This window comes from Manacus candei, unplaced genomic scaffold, assembly GCF_025592945.1.
Source record: "Manacus candei isolate 608988 ecotype Guabito, Panama unplaced genomic scaffold, ASM2559294v1 h1tg000174l, whole genome shotgun sequence".
Lineage (NCBI taxonomy): Eukaryota > Metazoa > Chordata > Aves > Passeriformes > Pipridae > Manacus > Manacus candei.
Genome location: NW_026138222.1, coordinates 412,803 through 429,083, shown reverse-complemented (window position 1 = coordinate 429,083; position 16,281 = coordinate 412,803). Strand labels below are relative to the sequence as shown.

The 16,281-nt window shown below is 60.0% G+C and overlaps 1 protein-coding gene across 2 annotated transcripts in view; it reads left to right on the top strand.

Annotated features, from left to right (window-relative positions):
* The window catches only part of SHANK3 (SH3 and multiple ankyrin repeat domains 3), a 265,082-nt gene that overhangs the window by 235,858 nt on the left and 12,943 nt on the right, over positions 1–16,281 (top strand). For both annotated transcript variants that reach the window (XM_051773642.1, XM_051773643.1), the window contains 2 exons: positions 928–1,033; positions 10,767–13,113. In XM_051773642.1, coding sequence (XP_051629602.1) covers positions 928–1,033; positions 10,767–13,113 — 2,453 coding nt within the window. The remainder of the gene's footprint in view (positions 1–927; positions 1,034–10,766; positions 13,114–16,281) is intronic.

Sequence of the window (16,281 nt, the reverse complement as noted above, 5' to 3'; positions counted from 1 at the left end):
GGAGAACACGTGGTGCCAAGTGGAGCTGCTGATGGGCTTGTGCTGGGAGGGGGATTCCCCAGGAATAGGGAGGGAGAGAGTCTGGGAACACCAAGGCACAGGGCAGGAGCTGGGGCTGAGGGGGGGTTTCAGCTCTCTGGGAACCCCATCCAGGCCTGGGAACCTGGCTGGATTTCCCAGGAAGGGTATAAGAGCAGGCCTGAAGGAGTGTGGAAAGCTGAGCTGGAGCGCTGAGCCCTCGGGCTGGGGGGCTGGGATTGGGATGGGATCAGAGGCGAGGGAACAGGGAGGGAGCAGGAGGGGCTGTGCCAGCTCCAGCATGGCTGGATTGTCCCAGGGCTGCAGGGGGTGGGAAGCAGCACCTGGAGTGGGAGGGAAGGTGGGACAGGCAGCTCCTGACCGGGCACGGGCTGCCCGTGGGAGTCACCCTCACTGTGCCACCCTGGGCATGGAGCGGGCAGGGAGAGGGGATGGGGGGATAACCCTGCCAAGGGCAACATCCCAGGGTTTGGAGACCAGGGGTGGGGCAGGAGCAAGGACAGGGAAGTGCAGATCTCACCAGAGAGCTGCACCAGATCTCACCAGAGGAGGATTCTTGACATTGTCCCCAAAGGTTCATGGTGCCACCAAACCTTAAAACCAGCTCTGGTGGGTCCTGGACCTTGTCCCAGAAGGTTTCTGGTGCCCCCAAGCCCAAACCCCAGGTGTGGTGGGTCCTTGGCCCTGTTCCAGCAGGTTCCTGGTGCTGGGGGAGGTGCAGGTGAGGGGGGTCCATCCCTGTCCCCGGGCACAGGGACGGGGCCGTGCGGGCAGATCCCATTTCCCGGGATCAGTCGGAGGGTCAGGAGGGCTGAGGGGAACTGTGGGCTCCTCCCAGCTGGGTCTAGCAGATCTCTGGAATGGGAATTCCCTGGTTTTGCCTTGCAGTCCCTCTTTGAACGCCAGGGCATGGCAGCACACTCGGGGGTCCTGGCGGGAGCTGAGAAGCCCCACGTTTCCCTGCGCAAAGGAATTCCACGGACAAAATCCGTAGGTAAGACAACCTGGAGGGGGGGAAGATCCCTTTGGGAAGAGGAGGGATGGGCCCCGTGGGCAGGAAAGGCTCAGCCCTTTCCAGCTCTGTGAGGTGGGAGCGTCCCGTGGAATTCCTGCTCCCAGGGCTGCCTGGTCCTGCTCGGGGTGGGAGGTGGGGTTGGAGCAGTCCAGGGGTTCCCTGCTCGGCTCTGCCAGGGACAGGGGGGCTCTGCCAGGGACAGGGGGCTCTGCCAGGGACAGGGGGGGCTCTACCAGGGACAGGGGGGCTCTGCCACCCTCCCTCTTGGCACATGGGATGGAGGGTTGGAGTGTCACCCCTGGGCTGGCACGGGCTGAGCCGTGGGGCAGGATCCAGCTGAGCTGTGGCTTAGGAGAAGCAGGACAAGGTCTGGAGCAGGCACCTGGTGGTGGTGGGTCCTTGATGGTGGCTCCAAAAGGTTCATGGTGCCCCCAAACCCAAAAACTGGCTGTGGTGGGTCCTTGATGGTGGGTCCAGAAGGTTCATGGTGCCCCCAAACCCGAAAACCGGCTGTGGTGGGTCCTTGACCCCGATGCAACAAATTTATGGTGCCCCCAAACCCAAAAACCAGCTGTGGTGGGTTCTTGACCCTGTTCCAGCAGATTTATGGTGTCACTAAACCCAAAACTGACTGTGGTGGGTCCTTGGTTCTCTCCCAAAGGGCTTCTGGTGCCACCAAACCCAAAAACCAGCTGTGGTGTGTCCTTGACCCTGTTCCAACAGGTTTATGGTGCCACCAAACCCAAACCCACCTTCCACCAGCCCAGGTTGCTCCAAGCCCCCTCCAACCTGGCCTTGGACACTTCCAGGGATCCAGGGGCAGCCACAGCTTCTCTGGACACCTGTGCCAGGGCCTCCCCACCCTCCCAGCCAGCAATTCCTTCCCAGGGATGTGCTCCATGGAAAGGGATAATTGGAAGTGACCCCCCACAGCATCATTTGGTTGTGAGGGCGATGCCAAATCAAACTGTGTGTTTAACACACGGAATAAGTGTGTTCAAAGGGTGCTTGGGAATGTTCAGAGCCCCAGGATTTCTGTGGATACACACCTGGGACAGGTTGGGATGGGGGCAGCCAATACCTGAAGTTCCACAGGAGATGGAGCTGAGATAATCAAATCCGTGGGATTAACCCGAGAAAGAAAATAGGAGAAGGAATCTTAAAAAAAAAACAACAGGAAAATTGGGTATTTCAGGGGCTGCCCCGTGTTGGGGAAGCTCCTGCCGTGACTTCCATGGGTTGAAAGTGCCCAAGGCTCTGGAGGGTTGAGCTGGAAATGGGATAAAATGGGGTAAAATGGTGCAGGATGTGCAGGATTGAATCTGTCTCCTGGGAACATGGAAAAACCCCATCCAAGCCTGGTGTCCCAAACCTTCCACAGTCACCAGAGAGGAACTGGGACTTTCAGTCTGATTTATGTCGTTCTTGATCTTGGAGGTGGATCCTGCCCCAGTGCCATGGGCTGGGAGGAGGATCCAGGGGTTGTGGGGGACAGGGGTGGGTTCCCAAACAGGGTCCTGGGTGGTTGGTTCAGGGGTGAGAATGAGGAAATGCTTCAAGAGCAGAGGCTGTTGAAGGTTCAGTCCAACCCCAAAGAGCTGGAAATCATGTTAAAGGGATCCAGGGATGGATCATGGATTGGGAAAACATCCATGGAGCTGCTCCCAGGGCTGGATTCCCTCTGCTCTGGAGCCAGGCTGGGAGAGCTGGGGGGGTTCCCCTGGAGAAGGCTCCAGGGAGAGCTGAGAGCCCCTGGCAGGGCCTAAAGGGGCTCCAGGAGAGCTGGAGAGGGACTGGGGACAAAGGATGGAGGGACAGGACACAGGGAATGGCTTCCCACTGCCAGAGGGCAGGGATGGATGGGATATTGGGAAGGAATTGCTGGCTGGGAGGGTGGGCAGGCCCTGGCACAGGTTGCCCAGAGCATCTGTGGCTGCCCCTGGATCCCTGGAAGTGTCCAAGGCCAGGCTGGAGCAACCTGGGAGAGTGGGAGGTGTCCCTGCCCGTGGCAGGGGTGGAACTGGACAAGTTTAAGGTCTCTTCCCCCCCAAACTATTCCACGATTCTGTGAAATATGGAATCCTTGCCCGTGAGTTGCTCCTGAGTGCAGTTGGTGCCTCAGGAAGCCCCTCCAAGCCCTCACTGGGCTGTGCAGGTCCTGCCAGGGATCTCTGCAAGCAGAGGCAGCAAAAGGCTGGATCTGAAGCTGGGTTTGTGTAAGTGTGAGATCTGTTGGGATGTCTGTAGGGATCAGGGGGGACCTTCTGGCTCTGCAAGTCCCTGCCAGGAGGGGGGAGCCGGGGGGGGTCGGGCTCTGCTGCCAGGGAACAAGGGCCAGGCCAAGGGGAAACGGCCTCAGGCTGGGCCAGGGGAGGGTCAGGTTGGGGCTGAGGAGGAATTTGTTGCTGGAAAGGGTGGTGAGGCCTTGGCAGGGGCTGCCCAGGGAGGTTTGGAGTGCCCAGCCCTGGAGGTGTCCCAGGAAGGCCTGGCCGTGGCACTCAGTGCTCTGGGCTGGGGGACAAGGTGGGGATGGGGCCCGGGTTGGATCCATGGGCTGGGAGGGCTTTTCCAGCCTCAGGGATCCTGGGATCACACTCCTGAGCCCAGAGTGCAGGGTCCCCTGGACCTCTGGTTTGTTGGTACCCTGACCTGGCTGGTGCAGCCACACCCCCCCTGCAAGAAGTGATTAAAAACTCCCCTTTAATCTGCATCAGGAGAGATGAAATCCGAGTGGGAGATGCCCTGCTCAGAGCAGGAATAGCTGCAGCTGTCACAGCACATCCCAGCAAGAAATCCAGGGAAAAAATCCCCCGTGGCTCCGGTGATGTTCCCGCCGGGATTGCCGTGTCTGTCCCCACCGAGGGACAATCCCTGCCAGGGAGGGGACACGGAGCACACCCAAAGCAGCACCTCTGAGAAACCTGAGGCTGATTCCCGTGGAATTCCAGAGGAACTGAAATAGCAGAGAGCCAAAGCAGAGAAATTGGGTTGCAATTGGCTCCTTTTAGAAGTCCTTGAGCTGTCATTCCCCACCCACGGCCGCGGCTCAGCCCGGCACAGGCAGTTTGACTTCATGATAAAAATCACTACTGCCAGCGAGGAGGGAGCTGGAAGATAAGCAGGGGTTGGTTGGGTGGATTTTTGGGGGGAGAAAAGCTCCGTGGCATTTGCATATTCCACAGCTGCTTCAGATTCCCGGGGACTCGTGAGGAAAAGATCAAAAGATTTCTCGTGTTAGAGCTAAAAATTCCCCGAGATGAAGGTAGTTGGTTAACCCCCGCCCGGCTCCGAGGGAAGAGGGATGAGAGGGATATTTCCACCAAGATGGGAAGAAGTGCATTGCAGTGGGGAGGCTGGGAGGGAAGATAATCCCTGTCAGACTTCCAAGAGAGCTGCCACACCATCTGCTCCGGCAGCAGGAGTTGGAAGCGCTGGAGAGGCTGCAGAGCCACCCAGGCTCTTCCCGGAGCGAATTCCAGGGGATGGAGACAGGTGGTTTTGCAGGGATGGAAGGGGGAGGGTCCCCAGGGCTGTGGGGGGAAGGTGCCCCATCGTGCCCAGGTGCTGTCATGGGGTTCAAATTGACATCGAGGATCATCATGGGATGGTTTGGGTGGGAAGGGACCTTAAACTCATCTAGGGCCACCCCTGCCACGGGCAGGGACACCTTCCACTAGCCCAGGTTGCTCCAACCTGGCCTGGGACACTTCCAGGGATCCAGGGGCAGCCACAGCTTCTCTGGGCAACCTGGACCAGGGCCTCACCACCCTCAGTGAAAACACCTCCTTGGATACCAAGTGTCTCCTGCTTGGCCAGACTGGAGGGGTGTGCCAGTCCTGGGCACCAGAGGAGGGAGATGTTCATCCCTGGGCACCAGAGGAGGGAGATGTTCACCCCTGGGCAGCAGAGGATGGTGATACTCTCCCACTTTCCAATTCTGGACACAAGGGAAGCTGTGAAATTTAACTCCCTCCTGTTGCCAGGGCTGGGTTTGGGAGCTGCTCCTCCATCCCTGCTGCTGGAAAGCAAGGCTGGGAGCAGAGGGGTGGGCCCTGGATGGAGCCACCTCATTAGCCAGCCCCAATTAATGCAGAGGCAGGTTCTCCCAGGGATTTAAGGCTGTTATGGCAACAGGCCCAGAGGCATCATGGAAAGGCTTTGTGTTTTCCTGGGAGATTAGTAATGCATGGAGCTTGCTGGCAATGGCAGGGGGGGTTGCCAGGAGCCAGGCTGCACCTGGGAGCACAATTCCCACTGCAGAGCAGGCCCTCTGAGTGCTGGGGGGCAGGACTGGTCCTTACTGGGCCCTACTGGTGACCGGAGGCCCTGTTTGGACTCCAACTCTTTATTCCCGTGTGTGTCGACCTCAATTTTTGATTCCCGTTGCTCCCTTGGAACTGTGTGTGTGTCCCACTGCTCTGGGGACGGTGTGTGGTGTTTTAGGGAAGCTGAGTGCCCAAATTCCATGGAAAGCAGCCAAGGGATGAGTCTGTTTATTGGTCACTGAGGTTTAACCTTCCCGGGGATGGATCAAGAGCGGGGGGAGGATCCAGTGGCAATGGGGGATCGTTCCATTTGGGACAGAGAGGTGCTGCCTTTTCCCAGGGGTCATTCCCACCTCCCCCATCCCTGTGAGGGCCTGGAGTAGCTCACAAGGTTCCACATCCATGAGGTCTGGGGGAGTTGGGAGCACTCGGTGCCAGGAAGGGAAGGACTCAGACACCGTGTGTTTTCCTGGGGCACAGGGAAGAGCAACAGCTGGATTGGGATCCAGGAATGAATCACAGAATCCTGGAGTGGTTTGGGTGGGAAGAGAATTTAAAGCCCATCCAGTCCCACCCCTGCTATGGGCAGGGGCACCTTCCACTAGCCCAGGTTGCTCCAAGCTCTGTCCAACTTGGCCTTGGACACTTCCAGGGATCCAGGGGCAGCTACAGCTTCTCTGGGCACCCTGGGCCAGGAGGGTCCTCTGGTGTCCCTCCTTCTCTGCTCGGGGAGAGGCTTCATTCTGTCCCTGTGGTTGCATTTAAATATTGGTGGGGAATGTCCTTCTCTCCTGGACACTGTTCTGTACAGGACTGGGAGGGGTGGAGGATGTGAACAGGAGAATTCACATAATCCTGACACAACCTTGTCTGGCATCTGGTGAGGGCCTGGCACAGGGTGCCCAGAGAAGCTGTGGCTGCCCCTGGATCCCTGGAAGTGTCCCAGGCCAGGTTGGATGGGGATTGGAGCAACCTGGGCTAGTAGAAGGTGTCCCTGCCCATGGCAGGGGTGGCACTGGATGGGCTTTAAGGTCCCTTCCCACTGGGATTCTCTAGGGAAGAACTTCTGTCCAGGTGACATTGCCACAGGCTGCCCAGAGAGGCTGTGGAATCGCCTTCCCTGGAGATATTCCCAAGCCATCCAGACACATCCCTGAGTAACATGCTCTAGGGACCCTCACTGGAACAGAGGGTTGGACCAAATGACCTCCAGTGGTCTGTCCCAGTCCCCCCCATTCTGTGCTGGCTCTGAGCTCGGTGCTCCAGGGAATCCTGCCCACATCCAAGGAGCACTGCCAAGGGCTGGGGAGAGCCAGTGGTGCCAGGGTGAGACACAAGGCCTGACTCAGCTGCTCCTCACTGGCAGCGGCTGGAAAGCAAGGGCTGGCTGGGAGGGCTGGGCAGCTCTGCCCATCCCTGTGTCTCTCCCCTGTCTCCTCAGGCAGGAGCTGCTGGTCCAGGCTGGGCTTGGTGTGCCCGGGATGCTGCTGGACGTGAGCCCAGCTGTGCCCAGGGGGCAGGAGGGCAATGACCCCAGGGCTGTGGCAGCCCCAGCGTGGGCACAGGCCCAGGGCAGGGATTGTCCCTGTGCTGGGAACTGGGGAGGCCCCCCTGGAATCCCGGGGGCAGTTCTGGGCCCTCAGCCAGGAGAGACCTGGAGGGGCTGGAGCGTGTGCAGGGAAGGGAAGGGAGCTGGGAAGGGTCTGGAGCAGCAGGAGGGGCTGAGGGAGCTGGGGGGGCTCATCCTGGAGCAAAGGAGGCTCAGGGGGGACCTTCTGGCTCTGCAAGTCCCTGCCAGGAGGGGGGAGCCGGGGGGGGTCGGGCTCTGCTGCCAGGGAACAAGGGCCAGGCCAAGGGGAAACGGCCTCAGGCTGGGCCAGGGGAGGGTCAGGTTGGATACTGGGAAAATTCCTTCCTGGAAAGGGTTTTCCAGCCCTGGCACAGCTGCCCAGGGCAGGGGTGGAGTCCCCACCCCTGGAGGGGTTTCAGAGCCCTGTGGATGTGGCACTTGGGGACGTGGGTGAGGGGTGGCCTTGGCAGAGCTGGGGTCGTTGGGACTCGATGGGCTCAGAGGGCTCTTCCAGCCTTAACAATTCCATGATTCTGTGATCTGTGAGACCAGAGCAGAGCTGGAGAAGGGGGGGCTGGAGACAGAGTCATCAGCAGAGCGTGGGGGGTGAGGAGCCCGGGGAGGAGGGAGGGGGATGAGTAAGGCTGTGCTTGTTTACTCGGGCTCGGCACAGGCTCGGCAGCGCCGGCACTCGCAGGTAGTGAAGGAAGAACCTGCCAAGGTTCTCTTCCCTCCCCCCTCTCCCATCCCTGAGCAATCCTCAGTGCTGGTTTTCTCGCTGAGGAGCAACAGGAGATGTTTGTTTTCCCAGGGAATAGAGAACGTTCCTCTATTCCAGGGCACAGGCTCATATCCGCTGCCAGCTTGGGAACCGGGGCTGGGGCAAAGGCAAGGGAGAATTCCTGGGGGAAGCAGGAGGTTTCCAGTCCAACCATCAGCTCTAAGCAGGGTCAGCTGGGACACAGATCATGTTCCTCAGGGTTTTATTCAAGTCTGGTCTCTCCCTCCAGGGACACGGATCAGGTGTGGGATTTGGTGCCTGTCCTTGTTGGGATTCCTGGTGTTCCTGCTGGTCCATTCCCATCAAGGTCCTTCTGAGATGTCTGGCTAGTCATTGCCCTTGGCAGTGCCTGGGTGTGCTTTTCCATAATGTCCCTGCCCATGGCAGTGCCCTGGGTGTGCTTTTCCATAGTGTCCCTGCCCATGGCAGTGCCCTGGGTGTGCTTTTCCATAGTGTCCCTGCCCATGGCAGTGCCCTGGGTGTGCTTTTCCATAATGTCCCTGCCCATGGCAGTGCCTGGATGTGCTTTTTCATAATGTCCCTGCCCATGGCAGTGCCCTGGATGTGCTTTTCCATAGTGTCCCTGCCCATGGCAGTGCCCTGGGTGTGCTTTTCCATAATGTCCCTGCCCATGGCAGTGCCCTGGGTGTGCTTTTCCATAGTGTCCCTGCCCATGGCAGTGCCCTGGGTGTGCTTTTCCATAGTGTCCCTGCCCATGGCAGTGCCCTGGGTGTGCTTTTCCATAGTGTCCCTGCCCATGGCAGTGCCCTGGGTGTGCTTTTCCATAATGTCCCTGCCCATGGCAGTGCCTGGATGTGCTTTTTCATAATGTCCCTGCACATGGCAGTGCCCTGGATGTGCTTTTCCATAGTGTCCCTGCCCATGGCAGTGCCCTGGGTGTGCTTTTCCATAATGTCCCTGCCCATGGCAGTGCCCTGGGTGTGCTTTTCCATAGTTTCCCTCACATGGCAGTGCCCTGGATGTGGTTTTCCATAATGTCCCTGCCCATGGCAGTGCCCTGGGTGTGCTTTTCCATAGTGTCCCTGCCCATGGCAGTGACTGGATGTGCTTTTCCATAATGTCCCTGCCCATGGCAGTGCCCTGGGATGTGCTTTTCCATAGTGTCCCTGCCCATGGCAGTGCCCTGGGTGTGCTTTTCCATAGTGTCTCTGCCTTATCGAAGGCACTGACAGGTTTTTCACAGTGTCCCTCCTCATTTAGGAAAACATGGAGGAGAGATGGGATCTGGTGGTGTCCCAGTGTCACCCCTGCTCCAGCAGCCATGACCAGGGCATTCCAGGGGGAAGATCCAGCTTCTCCAGTGGATTTCCTGCAGTAGCTCCGTGCTTGGCACATCCGTGCCCATCTGCAGGCTGGGCAGCTCCTTCCCAGGATGAGTTCTCCTGGCACTGGGCCGTGTCCTGTGACAACCTGGGCACGGTGACTGAGCTCAGTGCTGCCCAAATACCCTTGTTTCAACTCCTGGCCGTTCCCAGAAATAACCATGAAAGGCAGGACTGGTTTTTTGGATCTTGATGCTGCCAAGAGCACGACAACGTCTCTCCCGAATCAAACCATGGCTCCATCTAGTGCAGGATCCCATCCCAGGCACTGCTGCCAAGCAGATTCCCGGGGGGGGAGGGAAAACAGGGTACAGATGAGATAATTCTCCTGAATTCTCAGCGCTCAGGGGGTTCAGGGCACAGAATAGCTCCAAAAAAGCTCCTCCGTGGCTTTGTCCAGGCTCCCTTTGAACCTGTTCCGTGCTGCCAGTTCATTATCCCGCCTCGGGATTGCAAATCCCCAAACTGCTCAACAAAAATAGCCCGGCTTTGAGCACAAACAACAGCATGGGATGAAAGTCCAGTGCCAAAATCCTCCCTTTTGTCCCCATTGGACTCTGCCTTGGGTGGAATTGCTGACGGACACCGGGCGCGGTTGCCGGAGCTCTTTGGTGCCGGTGGACGGTGCAGGAGGAGCATTTTCTGGAAAGGAAAAGCTTTAGAGGCAAAAAAAATCCTCTCGGGAGCAGTTTGAGACCTTGAGAGCAGCGGAGCAGGGGCTGGGAAGGAGTTTTGGCGAGCGAGGGGTGAGCACAGGGAATTGGGGGGTGGGATGTGGGGGGGGAGCTGAGGCCAAAGGCCGGAGTGTGGAGGGGGGGATTGTTGTATTAATGGATTGTAGGATCATGGAGTTGCTTAGAATGGCTTGGGTTGGAAGGCACTTTAAGGTCATCTGATTCCAACCCCCGGTTTTTCCTCCCCTTACCTTAAAATCCTCCCAGTCTTTCCCAGAGCACTCCCAGTACTTGGCAGAGCTCTGGCTGCGCACCCGGGGAGCCGGTTCACAGTGAGAACGACGGAATCCGCCTTACTTTGGGCTCTTCCAACGCTCAAAATCCGTCACTCGAGTTCCTGCTAGACCCTGCTGAGCTCAGTCTGGCACATGGGAACATATGTAGCCCCTCGGGGAGCCGGGAGGTGTGAGGGGAGCGGCGCGTGCGGAGCCCGTGCCGGGGCGACGCCGCGGCGGGTGCTGCTGGCACTCGGCTGTCTGGCACCTCGGCAGGTGGTGCCGGGAGGGCTGAGGGAGCTCGTCTGCAGCCCTGTCACTGCAGAGGGCTCAGCCTGGTGGGGAAGGGTTGGGCACAACCCCCCCGGTGGGAACTGAGCCGGTGGGAGATGTGGCTGCTCCAAGGGACAAGGAGCAAAGGGCCAGATGGAAACACTCGTGGAGTCACAGAATGGCTTGGGTTGAAAGGGAGGTTTAAGCTCATCTCATTCCATTCCCTGGCCGTGGGTAGGGACACCTTCCCCTAGACCACATTGCTCCAAGCCCCATCCAACCTGGAATCACAGAATGGTTTGGGTGGGAAGGGACCTTAAAGCCCATCCAGTGCCACCCCCTGCCCTGGGCAGGGACGCCTTCCACTAGCCCAGGTTGCTCCAAGCCCTTTCCAGCTTGGCTTGAAAAGATGAAAAGTCACCTCAGATAGAAGCTGGGGTGGGGGGGACTGACCAACCCCCCCCCAGTTGGTGGCACTCTGGGTTCTCAGGGAACATCCCCTCTGACGTCGCCGTTCCCCCTGTTTTCCAGGTGAAGACGAGAAACTTGCTGCTTCTTTGCTCGACGGGAAGTTTCCCCGGAGCACATCCATGCAAGACACTGTTAGGGAAGGACATGGGATTCCACCGCCACCCCAAACAGCCCCACCCCCGCCTCCTTCTCCATACTACTTCGACACAGGCCCCCCTCCATCCTTCTCGCCACCCCCGCCCCCGGGAAGAGCTTACGACACCATCAGGTCGAGCTTTAAGCCCAGCCTGGAGGCCAAGCTGCACGGCCTCCCGCAGGTCATCAGCGCGGCCGAGATGTACGACCAGGCCAGGACGTCCATCCCTTACCCCGAGCGGCAGAAGAGGGCCCGATCCATGATAATCCTCCAGGATTCCTCTCACCTCCCCGTGGAGCCCACGGAGATCCCCCGGCCCGGCCCGTCCGCCACCCCCCCGGAGAAGCTGAAGCGGAAGGGGAGGGTCATCGACAACCCCTACGCCAACATGGGGCAGTTCAACGTGAGCCTGTTCGCGCCCACCAAGCCGCAGAGGAAGAAGAGCCCGCTGGTGAAGCAGCTGCAGGTGGAGGACGCGCAGGAGCGGGCGGCGCTGGCCATCACCAGCGGCTTCAGCAGGGAGCCCTCGCCCACCCGCCGGGGCCACCGCCTGGGCGGGGTGGAGTACCAGCACCACGCCGGCATCGCTCAGGTCGAAGCCACGAGCATCCCCTTTGCCACTGCCATCGCTGGCGTCATGAAGGACCGAGACCGTCGCCTGGATGAGAGGCGGAAATCCACTGTCTTCCTCTCGGTCGGGGCCATCGAGGGGACGCCCCCCCCGCCCAGCGAGATGCCGTCCCTGCAGCAGTCCAGGTCCATCGATGAGCGGTTGTTAGGAAGCCGAGATGTTCTACTGCCTTCCCCCGTCTCAGCTTTAAAGCCATTAATTAGCAGCTCATCCTCAACGTTCATCCACCCCCTCACGGGAAAGCCCCTGGATCCGAACTCCCCACTGGCGCTTGCGCTGGCCGCAAGGGAACGGGCCCTGTCCACCCAAGTCCCATCCCGGTCGCCCACCCCGATCCACAGCCCCGACTCAGACAGAGCAGCACCCCTGTTCGTGGACATCCAAACCAAAGAACCAGAGAGGGGCGACTTGGAGAGCTTGGTGTCCCCCGCGTACTCCCCCGGAGGCAAAGGAGTGATCGGAGCGATCGGAGCGATCGGAGCAGACTCTGGGACTTTGGCCCCCGCCAAGAGCCCCTGGGGGACTCCGTCCACACTGAGGAAAGAGACCGAGGCCCGAGCGGAGACCCCGGGGAAGGAGGAGAAGAAACCGGAGGACAAGAAGTCCATGATCATCAGCATCGTGGACACGTCGCAGCAGAAGACCGCCGGCCTCATCATGGTCCACGCCACCAGTAATGGCCAAGACGAGATAGGACTTGAGATAAAAGAGGAGACCCCGGCCGTCCCCGAGGTTTGCACGGAGCCGGCCGAGCCCCCCAAGGCAGAGCCCCAGCCCAGCCCCGTGGGGAAGCCTCCGGTCAGTCCCGCCGCCGACAAGGCGCTGGGCCAGGGGAGCTCGGAGGAGGAGGTGGAGCCCTACACGGTCACGCTCCCGCCGGCCCAGCTGTCCTCGAGCGACGAGGAGACCAGGGAGGAGCTGGCCAAGATAGGGCTGGTGCCTCCACCGGACGAGTTTGCGAACGGGGTCCTGGTGACCACCCCCGGCACGCCCGTGAGCCACCTGGCTACGCCCAGCACGCCATCCATACCAGCGGCAGCAGTAGCACCTTCTACCACTGGCGGAACACCCTCAGGGAAGCCCTCCGACGCCCCCGCAGCCCCGGAGTCCGCCGCGGACTCGGGAGTGGAAGAGGTGGACACCAGAAGTTCGAGCGACCATCACCTGGAGACCACAAGCACCATCTCCACGGTCTCCAGCATGTCTACGTTGTCCTCAGAGAGCGGGGAGCCCACCGACACGTACACTTCCTTTGCGGATGGACAAACTTTTATACTCGAGAAGCCACCAGTGCCTCCAAAGCCAAAACTCAAGTCCCAGCTCAGCAAGGGGCCAGTTACTTTCAGGGACCCACTTTTGAAGCAGTCTTCGGACAGCGAGCTCATCTCCCAGCAACATGCGGCCACGCTGGCGTCCGCCAGCATCGGCCGGCCACGCTACCTCTTTCAGAGAAGGTCCAAGCTATGGGGGGACCCCATGGAGAGCAGGCCCATCCATGGGGCTGACGATGACAAGCCAACTGTGATCAGTGAGCTAAGTTCCCGACTCCAGCAGCTGAACAAGGATACACGATCACTGGGGGAGGAACCGGCCGGGTCCACCTTAGATCCCGGGAAGAAGTCGCCGGTGGTCGCGGCACGGTAAGACGCCGGCGCCGGCCGGGGCGCGGGGAGGGTCGGGGCGTGCGGGGGTGTGGCTGGGCTGAGTACCCGGGCTGTGTTCTGAGGGGCGCTTCAGAGGCGGCAGGAGCTCGGCAGCAGTGCCGGGACGAGCTTCCCGGGAGCTTCCCAGGGGCCGTGGGATCGTGGGGTCGGCTCCTCGCGCACGTGGCGAGTCGCTGTCGCTTCTCCCTCCCTGCCGTGGCTCCGTGTCCCTCCTGTCTGGCGCTGTCGTGACGCTGCTGTGCCCAGTCCTGGGTTTCCCCCTCCGTGTGTGCTCCCGAACGACCGACAGCGACGTGTGTTCCTCTAGCGCTTCTCATTCCAAGGGATCTCCAGATGTTGTCCTTGTCGGAGCTGTGGGCGGTCCCTGACGGGTGGGAGGGTCAGGAGGGTGATCTGTGACATCCCCCACACAGGACACAGCCTGACCTGTGCCCACTGAGCCCCGTTCCTGCCTCACCCACCCGGCCCTGAAACCAAAAACCTCTAAACTGCAGTCCGAGATTTGGGCACAAACCCCGAGAAAGCTTCGAAATGTGAAGTTACAGCAGGAGGTGACCCAGAATGTCCAGTGTCACACTGCCCTTTGAGGTGCAGCCCCACAACAGCACAGAGCCGCCTTGAGCAGTGTCACTGGTGTCACCCGGTGGGTGCCAGGGGCCCGGAGAGGTGCAGGGAGCTCCGGGTGAAGGGCAGCCCTTCCCTTGGAAAGGCTTTTCCCAGCAAACCTCCACGTGGTGCTGGCACAGCAGGTGACATTCCAGGCTGTGGTGTGAGGGACAAAGTGTCCCCTTGTGTCCCAGGGGAGCTGTGGGGTCGTTCCAGCCTCCATCTCCCTGCGGTGCCCTCGGCAGTGCCATCCTGGTGGCACCACCTCGGGGGCACCAAACTGGGGCTGCTGGAACTGGATCTGGGGGTCTCACTCACCTGGCGGGTACCTGTGCCCCTTGCTCAGGTGACAGCCATTCGTGTCCCACCCGGGGTCCCTCTCCCTGCCCTGCTCAGGTCCTGTGCCGGATGCATTTGGGGACCCTCTGGAATCAGGCCCCCCACAGCTCAGTGCCAGCTGTACCCACCTCCAGTGGCACTGGAAAACATGGGGGCTCTCTGGTTTTAACAGCAGCTCCAGCAGTGCACCCCTGCCAGGGGAGCCCTCTGGGAGAAGGCTTCCCTTGGGAAGGCTCTTCCAAAAGGCTCTTCCAACCAAACCACCGCGGCCTCTGGTGGTCCCTCCCGTGGTGCTGGCACCTCTGGGGGGCTGTTTTGGGCCCCCCTGACCCCTCTCACTGGCTCTGGTGTCTGGCTGCGAGTCCTCTGTCTCCCAGTGACTCCAGGTGGGAACACAGCCCCCCATCCCTGTCCCTATCCTTGTCCCCATCCCTTCCCTGGCCTCCCCATCTGTGTCTGTGTGACCTGCTGATCCCCCCCCAGCAGGGACCCCAATTTCCAGGAGCATCCCTTCGCCATCCTCCGCTTCTCTTCAACCCCCCTCCTGCCTCCACCGCTGCTTCCCTGTGATCCCTGTGCTTCCCATGGCACTGCCGACCCCCCAGGAGCAGCAGGGCCCCTGGAGCCCCCCGCCCTCCTCGCTCCAAACCCCCTCCCACCACCAGTGGGTGGCCCTTCCAGCCACCCCACAGAGTTAAACGTTCCCATTCCTTTGCCCAAAGTCACGGCCTTTCATCTCTGAAATTTTCATGCTCCCGGTTGGTGGCAAAGGCTTGAAATATTTCCCAGGAAATGGGCTGTAAATAGAATATTTAATGATGTCAGTCCCTCTCCCACGTTGTCCAAGTTCCTCTCTTTTATGGAATTGCTGTAAATTCAGGAAATAATGGAAGGAGCAGTTAGGTAAGAGTGGGATGACCCAGTTCAGGACACGGTTTCCAGGTCCTGGAACTGTCTGGACAAGGACAGGGTCACCTAAACCTCCCTCAAGAGCTGCCTGGGGCCAGAGGTGTCCTGGAATCCCACAGGGAACAGGGACAATGAGGTGTCCTTGTGTCCCACAGGATATGGGGACAATGAGGTGTCCTGTAGTCTGGGGATGGGGACACTGAGGTGACCTGGAGTCCCACAGGGATGGGGACAGTGATGTGTCCTGGAATCCCTCAGGAATGAGTCAGTGAGGTGTCCTAGAGTCCCACAGGGAACAGGGATACTGGGGTATCCTGGGGTCCCATGGGGATGGGGACACTGAGGTGTCCTGGAGTCCCACAGGAATGGGAACAGTGAGGTGTCCTGGAGTCCCACAGGAATGGGAACAGTGAGGTATCCTGGAGTCCCACAGGAACAGGAACAGTGAGGTGTCCTGGAGTCCCACAGGAATGGGAACAGTGAGGTGTCCTGGAGTCCCACAGGAATGGGAACAGTGAGGTATCCTGGAGTCCCTCAGGGTTGGGGGCTGTGAAGTATCCTGGAGTCCTGCAGGGGACAGGGAATTTCTTCCTGCCCTAATTCTGAATTTACAGCAGTTCCATCCAAGGGCAGGGATTTCCCTGCCCTGGAGTGTTTCCCTCTCAGAGCTCTCGGGGGTCCTTCCTGGACACCCCGGGAGGAGACGACACGATCCCTAACTCTCTCCATAGCTCTAACTCTGGCTCTGTCTCCTTCCAAGACGGGCTTCCACGGAAGGACGTTTGACCAGAGGGACTGAGAAAGAGGCCAAGAAAGACTGAGAATGGGAACGTGAGGTCAGAGTTGAGGAACTGCTGGTGGCAGTGCTGATTCCACCCCCCCGGGACCAGGACAAGGCACACCAGCGTGCCCAGGCTGAGAGGGGCTCGCCTGGCACAGCTCCTGCACGGTCCTCACCGGTGGTGACAGTGACAGCAGAGCAGGGGGACAACTTCCTCTGGGCCTGTCCTTGGGAAGGAGTGATGGCCCCTGTGTGGGGACACACGGACTCGGCTCTGCTGGAGCTGCCCTGGCAGTGTGAGACCAACAGCACCTTCTTCCTGTTTAACGTGGAATCACAGAGCCGTTGAGGTTGGAAAAGCCCTCTGAGCCCATCAAACCCCACCCAGCACTGCCAAGGCCACCACTGACCCCTGTCCCCAAGTGCCACATCCACAGGGCTTGGAGATCCCTCCAGGCATGGGGACTCCCCCCTGCCCTGGGCAGCCCATTCCAGTGCTTTACAATCCT